The sequence below is a fragment of the Lissotriton helveticus genome, chromosome 3_1, assembly GCF_964261635.1.
Source record: "Lissotriton helveticus chromosome 3_1, aLisHel1.1, whole genome shotgun sequence".
NCBI lineage: Eukaryota > Metazoa > Chordata > Amphibia > Caudata > Salamandridae > Lissotriton > Lissotriton helveticus.
In genome coordinates this window covers 1,799,854,061-1,799,867,268 of record NC_136061.1, presented here as the reverse complement: position 1 = coordinate 1,799,867,268, position 13,208 = coordinate 1,799,854,061, and the positions used below count along the sequence as shown (strand labels likewise).

Here is a 13,208-nt window from a genome sequence, read left to right as displayed (position 1 = left end):
GTGTGATAGGATTCTATTTTTATTTTTTGCAATTTTTGATAGCGCAAATCTGGTGCAAGGGTATTGGAACACTTCACATGATCATCCAAATTGGTTCCACAGAGGACAGGATGATTGAGTGATTTGCCCAGATTCACAGGATGTTGACAGAGGCCAGGGAACGAACTATGGGCCACATGTATCAACCAATTTTACATTCGGAACCTACTACCGAATCTCAAAATGGCTTAGCTATTCACTATTTGGAAGGGGCATGTTTAGGACATCCCTTCCAAATAGCGAATCGCAGCAGTATGTCTGAATGTTTTTTGACTGTGAATGCAGTCACAAAACATTCGCAATTTACCACCAATTTCAAGTTGGTGGTAACCCATTCACAAATGGGAAGGGGTCCCCAATGGAACTCTTCCCCTGTAGGAGATGTATAAGCTTTTTTGAGTGCAGGCAGTGGTCAGATGGACAAGATGGACCTGCTCTTAAAAAATTAAAATAAAACTTTTTTTTTAATGCAACTCATTTTGCTTTAAGGAAAATGGGCTGCATTTTGAAAAAACTGCTTTATTTAAAAGCAATCACAGACATGGTGGTCTGCTTACTCCAGCAGGCCACCATCCCAATGATTTTAACGATTCCTAGGGGGTCCAAATTGCAATCTACCTCATTAATTTTAATGAAGTAAGTTGATTTGCGACCCCCTTGGAATCGCTAAATGAACCTTTATGAGTTTCATACATTTGAAATAGCGATTACCTAATTGCAATTTGCAGAAAATCGCAAATAGGTCATCGCTATTACAAATGTTGATACAAGTGGCCCATGGCTCCACAGTGTCAAAGTCAGCGGCTCTAGCTGCAAGGCCACATATCTAACTTTTAGAACTAAGGTAGATAATATTTACGGCAGGCAGGAGAATGATAGACAAAGGTTGTAAAAAGCAATGTGTTGATTACCTGTGTGTGATCCAGAGTTCAAATCGATGGTTGCTGAAAATAAACAAAAGCAGGCCATTATCTTATATTTTATTCCTTCAACTTTGGTCAAACTTTAGAAGTTGTACTGCCCCAGAAGTTTCAAGTACTGAATAGTGATGCTGCACAAACAATATTATAGCGGTTCTGCATCTGCGCCATAATGATGCAGTACAACTCGTGCTATAGAGAAACTATATGATGGTGCACCAGCAGTTCTATAGAGCGATTCTGCCAGTAGAGCTATAATGCACAAGCACTGCCATGCTGGTGCACCAAGCCATGACATTGCAGGCTGTCACTGATTTTTCTGATTACATTCTTGTTATTGTATGCAGATTTTATGTACATTCCCTTGATTCCTACCGGGAGAACTGTTAAATGTAGAAGTCTCACATGCGTCTCAAGAGATTCCAGAGGGCACACAACTTCTAATAATCTGATTTGTCGTGAAGGTCTTTTTTCTTATGGGCCATTTTCTCATTGACCATGTCTTGTAAGAGTCCAGAGGAGCGAGAAAATGTTTCTAAAAAAGGATTGGGGAATCAGGGGTTTGGTGACACGTGGAGGTTTGGGGGCTGGTTAGGCAAAGGCTGTGCGTGAAAGGGGATTGACCACCTACAGGGGGTTGGGTATAGGAACTGACCGCCAAACCCACAACGAGCTTGGGAAAATGATGTGCATGATGGGGGTTGACATAGTTATGCATACTAATAAAATCTTACGTAATGTTAAAAAAATTGTAAAAATTCACTTTAAAAAAACAAAAGATAAAGTGACGTTATACTTAGGTGTGATAATAATATCTTACTTTACATTTAAAAAAACCCTTGAAATTCACTGAAAAAAATCAAAGGTTAAAGTGACATTATAGTTAGGTTAAAATGTCTGCTACAACATGACAAAAAAGACACTAAAATTCACCAGTCATAATTAACTGAAGAATATATTATTCGTGGCTTCGCCATGCACCACTTATCATCTCACGTATTACATCAGTCATAAAATGTTCTATGACATCAATAATACCATTAACGACGATTGTAAAATGACATCATTGATGACAGCATTGATGACAGCACTGTAAATGGCATGGGGTGTGAGTTATAGTTTATTTAACCTTCGTATTTATTCAGTATATAAATACATATATATATATAGTAAGGGGGCATAAGGGGCCCATTTTCTGAGACACTCTCCAGGAACTTTTTTTTTACAATGGAGAAGGCCACGCCGATCCCCTCCATGGGCTTAAATGAGCCCCAAGGACCACCACCTCCAAGGGGCTTTCCTTAATTGATTGAGGGGGGCTACACGGACCCCCTCCTGGGCAGTTTATGGACCTTCCCTCCTGGGCTATTTCAAGCCCGGGGACCACCATATCCCTTGGGTTCACTCAATATTAGAGCGGGACGCAGAGGCTCCTCAGGAACCTCCAACTCCATGGAGCAAAAAACATGAAATAATGTAGGAGAGCAAGCCAGTGTCCCGGGGACCACCACCCCCCTGGGGCTAATATAAAAATAGTGCAAGACTGCACGGACCCCCCAGGACCACTGTCTCCCCGGGGCAGATATCATAATAGTGTGGGCTGCACGGACCCTTCAGGGACCACCAACTCCTGTGGCCAAAAACAGATTTTGAAGTGGGAGCGGGGCTACGTGGGCCCCCACGCAGGTCATATATTGCCCCGAGGACCACCACACCCCAGGGCAGCTCCTGCTATGTCCCACGGTGCCCACCCCCAGGACATAGCTATTTACTCTGAATTGGCGGGAGCTTTAAAAGCTCCCAGAAAGTCAGAGCAAACACTCCTGTTGTAGTGGGTAGGAGCTGTCAAAATTCTCCTGCACACTGGAAGCGAAAGTTTCCTCTCCTTCTCTGCCCACAGACAGATGAAAAGATTGCTTCTGCTTGGAGTAAGCTGCCTTTCCAGTAGCTCCCTCTCTGCAGCAGCAATGCTGGCTCCCTCATGAGGCGGGGGCCAGAGCACCCAGAGATACATTGCCGGGCTCTGGGGGATGGTATCCCTGGGGACGAAATAAGCCCAGGACGGGGCCACGTTGCCATCCTCCCCCATCACATTTCAGCCAAGCCCCAGGGTATATGGTCCCCAGGGCAGAGATCCTAACTGTAACTACAATGTACATGTACTTTATGGTAAAGAAATGGCTACAAAGAGCAGTCACTTTTCCTTTGACAATTGAAGTGAATATTGCAATCAGCTTTCGGCATTTATTGTGGCATATGCCTAGGAAAACACTCCCTTTCCTGGGTGGATTGTGTCTATGTTTATAAACGTCTCTTGGATTGGGAATTAGACCACTATACAGCTCTACACTCAGATCCGGAACTGGTAAACATTGTGCAGGAACCAGTGATCCTGAGCTTGAAAATTCACACTGCAGCCTCGTAGTCCCTATCTAGAGTCGCCACTTGGTCAAGAGAGACTCAAGCCGCAGAAAAACATAACTCTCACTGTTGACCCAACGCTAACTGTGATTTGTCAGAAGATCAAAGCATCATCGGTACATAAGATAATTTTGACTGCTCTCGGTGGATTATAAGAAACGTGTATTTAAACATTGCCAGTGTATCTTAACCCAAACTGTAAGGTACCAGAACCTCAAGGTACCCATTGGGCAATGGAAAAGAAACATATAACATTTTGGGTCCAATTTGTGAAAAAGCACTCCGAATAGCCGTACGGAGTCTTTATCCCGTACGAATCGTACCCTGCAACGTCCCCGTACGTACGACGTAGTACGATTCTCACCCAATGCAGCTCCCTGTACGAATCGTACCAGGAACCGTACGACTCGAATTCCTGTATGAATCGCCGCCGGAAAGCGCAGCAAGCGACGTTTGTACTGTTCGCAGCAGGTTTTTCCGACCCAGCAAGTATGATTCGTCCCACCGACCCTCCTTACGACTCTTTTCCTATGGGAGCTGAAAGCTGGCGGGAAAGCAGAGTACGCCTCAAAACAGGTACGGAACAGACCCCCCAGGTACGGTGCGTACACCCCATGATCTCAGGGGTACGGTGCGTACCCCTGCGATCATGGGGTGTACGCACCATACCCCTTGATCGCAGGGTGTACGGTGCGTAACCCATGATCGCAAGGTGTGCGGTGCATACACCCTGCGATCATGGGGTACGGTACGTACACCCCATGATCGCAGGGGTACGCACTGTACCCCTGAGATCATGGGGTGTATGCACCGTACGGTGTGTATGTAAATGTGTGACCCGCCATACGAATCGCACTTACCTGACGTGTACCGTACGAATCGCATCTCCATTCCATGGTCCGTATCATACTCGTCGGGTCGTACAGCATGTGTACGAATCGTACGGTCCACTGTGAGGGTACGAGTCGTATGGAATCTCCGGTGCAATTCGTATGGGTCGCGACGATTCGGAATCAAACTGTCCGTACGAATCGTACTACGCGATTTGGACGGACGTGCACGATTCGTACGGAGAGGGCTCCGGATACGATTCGGACGGACGCTTTTTTTCCCGAATCGGAATCGACCCCTTTGTATTCTAAATATGCACGCTGGCATTTGCTGTTGCACGACAAACACTGACCACATAAAGAAATGGAGCAAAATAGCACACACATAATATATGTAATATGCTGTAAATCTACACCCCTATGCACATTAACACAGACCACAAACAAAAAGCAACAGCCACCAATTTACATAATGCAGCCCACTGGTGTGCAGCTACTACAAAACAGCCAATCTATCAAGATATTTAAGCAATGTTTTTATACCTGAAATGCCAATTGGAGGCATCTGAATAGTGAAAGAGTTCCGGTCGCTAGCAGAACGAGACGAAGAACACTAAAAGGAAAGAAAAAAAGTAGAGTCCTTAGGTTGTCACTTCACATCAGGAGCCGCCGCCACAGCTGAAACGCTCTTGAATCGAGAACATCCAACCCCTCACTTACACCTCCCGCCATCACTTCATCGTCGATACTCTTGTCACATGACACATCAATTCGAACAGGCACCCCCCTCCTATGAGACGTACCACTCATCACTTCCCACACACATCTGGATCCCAAACTCAGCCGATGCTCTTATTAGGTGTGAACACTCGTCTCCTTTGGCGGGCTTTATATACAACATTCCTTTACAATCAGCACCTTCTCACGCATGAGCCCCATTTAAAAGGGCATCCAGAAACCTCACCCATCACACAGGCGACCAACGCCTTCCATGACTGCTTCCTGCTTCCCACCTGTCACCCATTACAACCTTACGATCGCTCACACCAAGTATCCCCAACATGAGGTTACGTACATCACCTTATGCACGGGAGGATTAATAAAAACTGTCCACTTATTCTAATATAAACACAGTCTGTTTAGTATGCCCGGTTGCCTACTATACGTTGATCACAGATGATTACATAGGAAGCAAGGTTACTTACCTTAGACCCAATCTGAGGACATGGTCACTTACATTACGATAACCACAGTCTGCACAGTACACAAGTTTTCACATATTACCTTAACTTACATAATCATCATATTACTTTAAATATAGTTTTAGTGCTAAATAACCTCTAACTACCCAACGGTACTAATAAGTACATTGTCCAAAAGTATAACTAGTGTAATTAATTCCCAACACAAATAACTCTGACTTCCACATTGCATCAGACCGTGGTCTGAGGGTCCCCAGCAAGTGCTGGCTTCCCTTCCATCTCTTGGTCACCGTCTCACCTGTCCTGCCTCTGCAAACCTTGGGTGCCCTGCAAGTTCTGATCTCCAGCTGATGGCCTCAATACTGCAGCAGCTGGCTGCTAACAGAGGTTATAGAAAGAACCCTTCACAGCTTTCCTTTTCTGGAATGCCTTTGACTAAAGATTTCTAAGAGCACATAAAAAGCATTCCATCCAGTCAATAAAATCCTCGCAAATATTTTCTTTTTTCTCCACGAGGAATCATTTTTTGTCAATGAAGAAGCCCCTTTCTCTGCATCTACCCGTTGTCTGGGAGACTTGTGCTCCCCTTCTCACGCTGCATAGGGATATACTCCAGCCTTTTCACAAGCGTATTTCCAGGAAGGGAAAGGGTCGTAAAACTGTCATAGTTGTGGTTGCTTCTAAATCCACAAGGCCCCAATTCCTATTCCCTCAGTTGGATGTAACTGCAGCATCATTTCACCCAGTCATGGCGTGCATTCCCCTAATAGTAAATGGATTTATATCTGCTAGGCATCCTTCTGTGATTACCGAGTAGGTATAAACTCTGCCATTTTTGGTTGTAAACATATGATTATGGATACAAATCCCTTTGTTATTCAGCCATTTGAGTTCAGCATAAAATCTCAATCGCCTCCAATATATAGCTTCCATATTTATGATTCAGAGCTTTCTTCGGGATGCCTGAAAATAGTGAATCTGCCGCTGTAAACCTACTTATGAAAATGCTGTATTTTGATATTGTCATGGGACATTTTTAATGGGAAACATTTTTTCTTCATTGATTTCAATCTCTGTAATATTTTATGGGCAGTGTTTAAATAATCAAGCATTGGCATAGCCAATAGGTCTCGCCTATGGGGCCTTATAAGTATTTAGTCATGCAGCACAATATCCTTGGGGGAACAACATTAACTGTTGCATGGTTAAACACTTATAAGGTCCCAAAGGTGAGACCTATTGGCTATGCCAATGCTTGTTTATATATTTTTCAGGAAGCTGGGAATGAGAACATCAGTGTTATGGGTGGGGGGACTTCTATCAGAGTGAAAATAAACAAAAAGGACGAAAAATGATTTCTTATGAGTAAAAACTAAAGTCTTGAAATGGAAGAAAGGTTGTAGGCTCAGGGAAACAGCTGCTTGTTGCCGGGACTCTTAAAATGGCCAGGAATGTGATGAGGAAGACTAAGGGTATAGAAAAGTACTAGTAACTAATCAGGTAATTTGGCATCACTAGCAACATCGCTGATGAAATCATTGATCACATTAGTATGATATTACTGATAACATTCAACGAGAAATTGCCATAAATATTAATAACATCACAGGTAAAATGTCAGTGGCCATAGCTGTTATTGGACCCTCGAGGGGGCTCTTTGCGGATACATCTCAATCTTTCCACTGACTCACCGCTGTATCACTGCCAGGGCTGCACAGATGCTCACTTCTGTAGTGACACTACCATAAGTAGCATTAGAGCTATATTTTGCTGCTTTCTGGTTGTAACAATCCGATGCCCAAGCCCACCAGGCATCCATTGCAAGCTCCTCCCTTAGCATCATCATGCAGTAGGCACTACCTCAGATTGTGACATGGCAAAGGTGGGTCGAGTGACATCTATGAGAGGTCATGAGGAAGGAGAAAGGAGAAGAAGAGCAAATAAATAAATCCAGGTGGAACCCTCTGAAGCTGTAAGAGCTAAACTGAGAGTGAAATGTGAGCGTGGAGAGTACTGGGCTAGGGGACTTCCTGCCGAAGTCACCTGTCCATCATGACTCTGTGTAGGTGACGCGAGGACAAAGGAGTCAGGGGTCGCTGGGGGAACTTGCACTCCAAGGGCACGTGCGGCGAGTGCAAGTTGTGAGAGAGAGTGTACGGAGAGCTCGTAGAAATAGCGTGTGTGCACAGACCGCGTGTAATACTGGGTTTGTGTGAAGGGTGTCAGTCTGCCAAGAGCCAGAGTGCAGAGTTTTCAGTACAAAGCATTTCAGAAGCTAAAATTATATTTTGGGTGACGTTGTCTGTAAGGTAAAGGGCGGGGTAATGGAGAAAGTTAAAAGTGTGCTTCAAGCTTAACTGGCATACACACTCAGACACTCTCACTCTATGTTTACACGCCCCCACATAGATGTTTGTCTCGAAACTCTGGGTGGTCGAGAAAGTAAAATTATGTGCGACCAGGTGTCAAATTTGAAATCTTGGCATAACAAATGAATTTGCGTTTGTATAGGACGCGGCACAAAGTGTTATGAAGAATAATACCTGTGTGCTATAAAAACAAGCATTGGCCACGCGACCCAGCCGGGAGTTGTGAAGCCAAATGGCAGCTGTGCACGTCACGCCCGTGCTTGTGCGCGTGATAGTAAGCTGGTTGCTGGGAAAGTAGCACTTTTCAAAGCAGCTAATAAAAGTCTCGGCCAGACCAGCGTATGCGCTGGATCAGGCCGAGACCTAACCATATTTGTCTTTACAGTGGAAGGACATCTGTTCTCAATTGATGATAAAGGGTCCTTCATGTCTGTCTGGATAGGACTGAAGATCCTAACAAAAGTCCAAAGGCTCATTCTTAAGTGTGGGCCCATTCATACCAAGTTAGCCCCTTCTAATCGATTCATTTCTAAGTGGATATTTCATTATATAGCTCTACATTGTCCAAAACTATTAGGTCCCTACTTGGAACAGAATCTCATTACAGTGTGGCTCACTGGTTAGAGGAGGCAGACCCTGAAGCAGAGGTCAGACCGGGACCAGGGTTCAATTCCCGACGCGGCAGGGTCCTGAGCTCAAAATGTCCACGGACTCGAAAATTCTCGCTTCGGTGCCTACTCAAATCAGGGGCTCACACTCTGCAACTCTGGGCAATAGCTTGCTCAATCTCCACTACGGCCCCCCGCAGCGGGATGCCTGGCTTTCACCTTGGGGGTGCCCAGTAGGGGCTATCTCACAGGGAAAAACCAGGACGGGTTCCCAAAGCAAGCGCCTTGAGACCCTTTGGGGTGATTAGTGCGCTATATAAGAAGCCAACATTACATTAACATTACATTATTACGGGTAAAAAGTGAATAAGAAATGTTTACATTTCATACATTTTCAAGGCAGTCACCTGAAGATCTATTCATGTTATACATGGGATTCTGCAACTCCAGTATAACAAACAACAGTCACTAATTTCTTTATAATTATCGACTTGTGACATACCAAGTCAATGATTATAAATTAAAGACATCAGAACTCAACTATTATACAGTTATTACTGCTGAGTTCTGACGTGACAATGTCTACTGCCAGAGACAGCAGCCGAGGTGAAAGGCAGGTCAGGTAGCAGAACATAAATAAAGCAGCTGTTTAAAGCAACAACCAAAATGTTGCTGTTCGTTCTTCTGCTCTATTTCCGTAGCTTACAATAAGGACAAGAGAGAATATGTGTATTTGTTTGCAATGCATAGACAGAGAAAAGCTAGAATCTTTACGCATGTTTCTACATGTTCTGAGCTACTGTAGCAAGTTTTTTTTTTAAACCTGACTTGTTTTGAACTGCTTCTAATATCTGTTTGCAATAAATAGATAACAAGCTTTGATGTGTGCACTACCGGTTTTATTGTTATTCTTCATGTTTACAAACATGCTCATTCTTTCATATGAAAGAGCTACACCCCAAGGTTTTAAGTGGTTTGTGGGAAAGGTGACAGTGTACATATATTATATGGGATAAAGTATTGCCTGGGGCACATGATAATGATTTTGCAAGTGACATGGGAGTTTCATAACCTTATAAAGGAACTTGGCCTTTGGAGTCATTCCTCTAAATGATGATGGAATTCCTCTGTGAATTGCAATATCCTTATAATGTATTGCAGGGGGTACTTTATCGGTTATATGAAAGGCTACTTGTGATGCTACATAGGTGCTTAACTGTAATAACCTATTTCAGTTGAGTTCTGGTGTCACAATGCCTACTGCCAGAGCCAGCAGCTGGGGGGAATGCAGGTCAGGTCACTGAGCTTAATTAGTGTGACTGTTTAAAGAGTGAACACAAAAATGTGTTTTTCTTCTGCTCTGTTATGTATATTACTACTACTACAAAGGCTCATTCTGAAGTGTGGGCCCATTCATACGAAGTTAGCCCCTTCTAATCGATTCATTTCTAAGTGGATATTTCATTATATAGCTCTATATTGTCCAAAACTATTAGGTCCCTACTTGAAACAGAAGCTCATTACAGTGTGGCTCACTGGTTAGAGGAGGCAGACCCCGAAGCAGAGGTCAGACCGGGACCAGGGTTCAATTCCCGACGCGGCAGGGTCCTGAGCTCAAAATGTCCACGGACTCGATAATTCTCGCTTCGGTGCCTACTCAAATCAGGGGCTCACACTCTGCAACTCTGGGCAATAGCTTGCTCAATCTCCACTACGGCCCCCCGCAGCGGGATGCCTGGCTTTCACCTCGGGGGTGCCCTGTAGGGGCTATCTCACAGGGAAAAACCAGGACGGGTTCCCAAAGCAAGCGCCTTGAGACCCTTTGGGGTGATTAGTGCGCTATATAAGAAGCCAACATTACATTAACATTACATTATTACGGGTAAAAAGTGAATAAGAAATGTTTACATTTCAAACATTTTCAAGGCAGTCACCTGAAGATCTATTCATGTTATACATGGGATTCTGCAACTCCAGTATAACAAACAACAGTCACTAATTTCTTTATAATTATCGACTTGTGACATACCAAGTCAATGATTATAAATTAAAGACATCAGAACTCAACTATTATACAGTTATTACTGCTGAGTTCTGACGTGACAATGTCTACTGCCAGAGACAGCAGCCGAGGTGAAAGGCAGGTCAGGTAGCAGAACATAAATAAAGCAGCTGTTTAAAGCAACAACCAAAATGTTGCTGTTCATTCTTCTGCTCTATTTCCGTAGCTTACAATAAGGACAAGAGAGAATATGTGTATTTGTTTGCAATGCATAGACAGAGAAAAGCTAGAATCTTTACGCATGTTTCTACATGTTCTGAGCTACTGTAGCAAGTTTTTTTTTTAAACCTGACTTGTTTTGAACTGCTTCTAATATCTGTTTGCAATAAATAGATAACAAGCTTTGATGTGTGCACTACCGGTTTTATTGTTATTCTTCATGTTTACAAACATGCTCATTCTTTCATATGAAAGAGCTACACCCCAAGGTTTTAAGTGGTTTGTGGGAAAGGTGACAGTGTACATATATTATATGGGATAAAGTATTGCCTGGGGCACATGATAATGATTTTGCAAGTGACATGGGAGTTTCATAACCTTATAAAGGAACTTGGCCTTTGGAGTCATTCCTCTAAATGATGATGGAAATCCTCTGTGAATTGCAATATCCTTATAATGTATTGCAGGGGGTACTTTATCGGTTATATGAAAGGCTACTTGTGATGCTACATAGGTGCTTAACTGTAATAACCTATTTCAGTTGAGTTCTGGTGTCACAATGCCTACTGCCAGAGCCAGCAGCTGGGGGGAATGCAGGTCAGGTCACTGAGCTTAATTAGTGTGACTGTTTAAAGAGTGAACACAAAAATGTGTTTTTCTTCTGCTCTGTTTAACTAGCTGTGCAGTGACATGCAGAAAGGATATATTTATGTCAACATGGTTGTTTGCAATCCTTAGGTAATTATAGAAAGTTAGAATCTTTATGCATGTTTCTACACATTCTGCATATCACTGAAAAACCGTTCCTGCTGCCACAAAGTTGTATAATGGGCAATGAGTGAACTGGTGCTTTGTGGAGTCTTCCCACAGGAAATTCACACACCACCAGGGTCACCATCCCACCCCCCTCCTATCTCCAGATAGGTTTGAATACATGTGTTTCATAAAATTGTCTGTATTATACAAAAAAATATTGTTCGGAAATGTAAATGGGATCCCACACAGGCTCAGGAATATTAAGTGTATATAACTTCTATGAAGACTTCAATGAGGGACAATCAACATTATAAGTAGCTTTTACTTAAGTAAAAGTGTTTGTATGCATGGCTGTTTTGTTTAATTGGAAGTGTTTCTATGCCGGCCTAGGCCCATGGATCTTGCAGTAGAAGGGGAGTTGTCACACTATCATGCCTAGATCAAAAATAAGATAGTTTTCATATCTTTCCTGACTATGCAGTAGTTCAGATGAAGCTTGTGTCAGAACTATGAGCCAAGGATTTGGATGTTTTTGCCATTGTATGAGCTATATAGCATTATGGCAGATTTTACTGGCAGGTTTCCCTGTTCCATATGGCTCTGTTCTAGATAGAGAGAACAGGATCTGGAAGCACATAGGCAGTTGGGCCAGGAGTTAAGAGAAGCTAACCCAGATCCTGTTACAGTGGATAGGTCCAGAACTAATTCAGGTGTTAAGTTATGGTATGTTATGTTAGAGCACATTAATCACCCATGAGGGTAGCCAGGTGCTTCAGCAGGTGAGTGGGTGAAAGACCCCTGCCTCATTATTCAAAGAGACAGGTTGTCAGCCTTTCACAGAACTCAAGAAGTGAGGGAGCGGCCCAAATGTGCAGTGGGAGACTATCCCAAATTTTGGGTGCGATGTAGGAGAAGGAGTGCCCTTCTGCCTTGTTTCTGTGAATGCAGGGGGTGTATACAAGTGTGAGGCAGAGTGTAGATGCCTTGTCACTGTTGAAAGTGTATGAGGTTGTTGGTCCTATGTTGTGCTGGGCTTTGTAAGTGTGAGTGAGTAGTTTGAATTGGATGTGTATGTGAATGGCGAGCCAATGGAGATCCTTAGCTGCAGTGTAATGTGGGTGCGGAGTGGAAGGTCTAGTATGAGTCTTGTTGGGGTGTTCAGATGTCTTTGTAGGAGTTGCTTGAAGATTTCAACATGCAGTGCACTGCCACAGTCAAGCCTGCCTGTGATAAATGCTTGGGTGTTGGTATGTCTGGTCTTCTGGGGAGCCACTTGAAGATCTTACATAGGATATGGAAGCAGGAGGTGCTCACTGCATTGACTTTTGTCATCCTGGAGAATTTGTCATCTAAGGTTTCTAGCGTGGTCGGTGGCAATAGTGCAAGCGGCCACCAGGTGGAGACTCGGGGGGAGGTCCTGTTACCGAAAATCATGACTTCCATCTTATCGGAATTGAGCTTCAGACAATTTGTTCACATGCAGTCTGCTACTATGGTCATGCAGTTGGTGAAGTTGATTCCGGAGGTGGTAGTCTTGTCTGTCAAGGAGAGAATGAGCTGGGTGTCATATGCATATGGGATGATGGACCAAGACCATGATACAGATGATGCGGCCAAGACCTGGAATTCCCTTCCCATCCACCTCCGACTTACTCAAAACCACCTAGCCTTCAGAAAACAACTTAAAACATGGATATTCGATAAGTAAACCCCCCCCCCCCTTCCTCAAGCGCCTTGAGACCCTATGGGTATGTAGTGCGCTATATAAATTCTGACTTGACTTGACTTGACTTGAGATGCCTTGAGATCCAATAATGTTTGCTAGCGGGGCTCATGTAAATG

At 43.7% G+C, this 13,208-nt stretch overlaps 1 protein-coding gene across 1 annotated transcript in view; it reads right to left on the bottom strand.

The window, feature by feature from the left end:
• The window catches only part of LOC144823827 (uromodulin-like), a 442,286-nt gene that overhangs the window by 6,896 nt on the left and 422,182 nt on the right, over positions 1 to 13,208 (bottom strand). Inside the window, exons 9-10 of the mRNA XM_078682688.1 lie at positions 4,754 to 4,823; positions 951 to 983 (exon numbers count right to left, since the gene is read on the bottom strand). Of these exons, the coding sequence (XP_078538814.1) occupies positions 951 to 983; positions 4,754 to 4,823 (103 nt within the window). The remainder of the gene's footprint in view (positions 1 to 950; positions 984 to 4,753; positions 4,824 to 13,208) is intronic.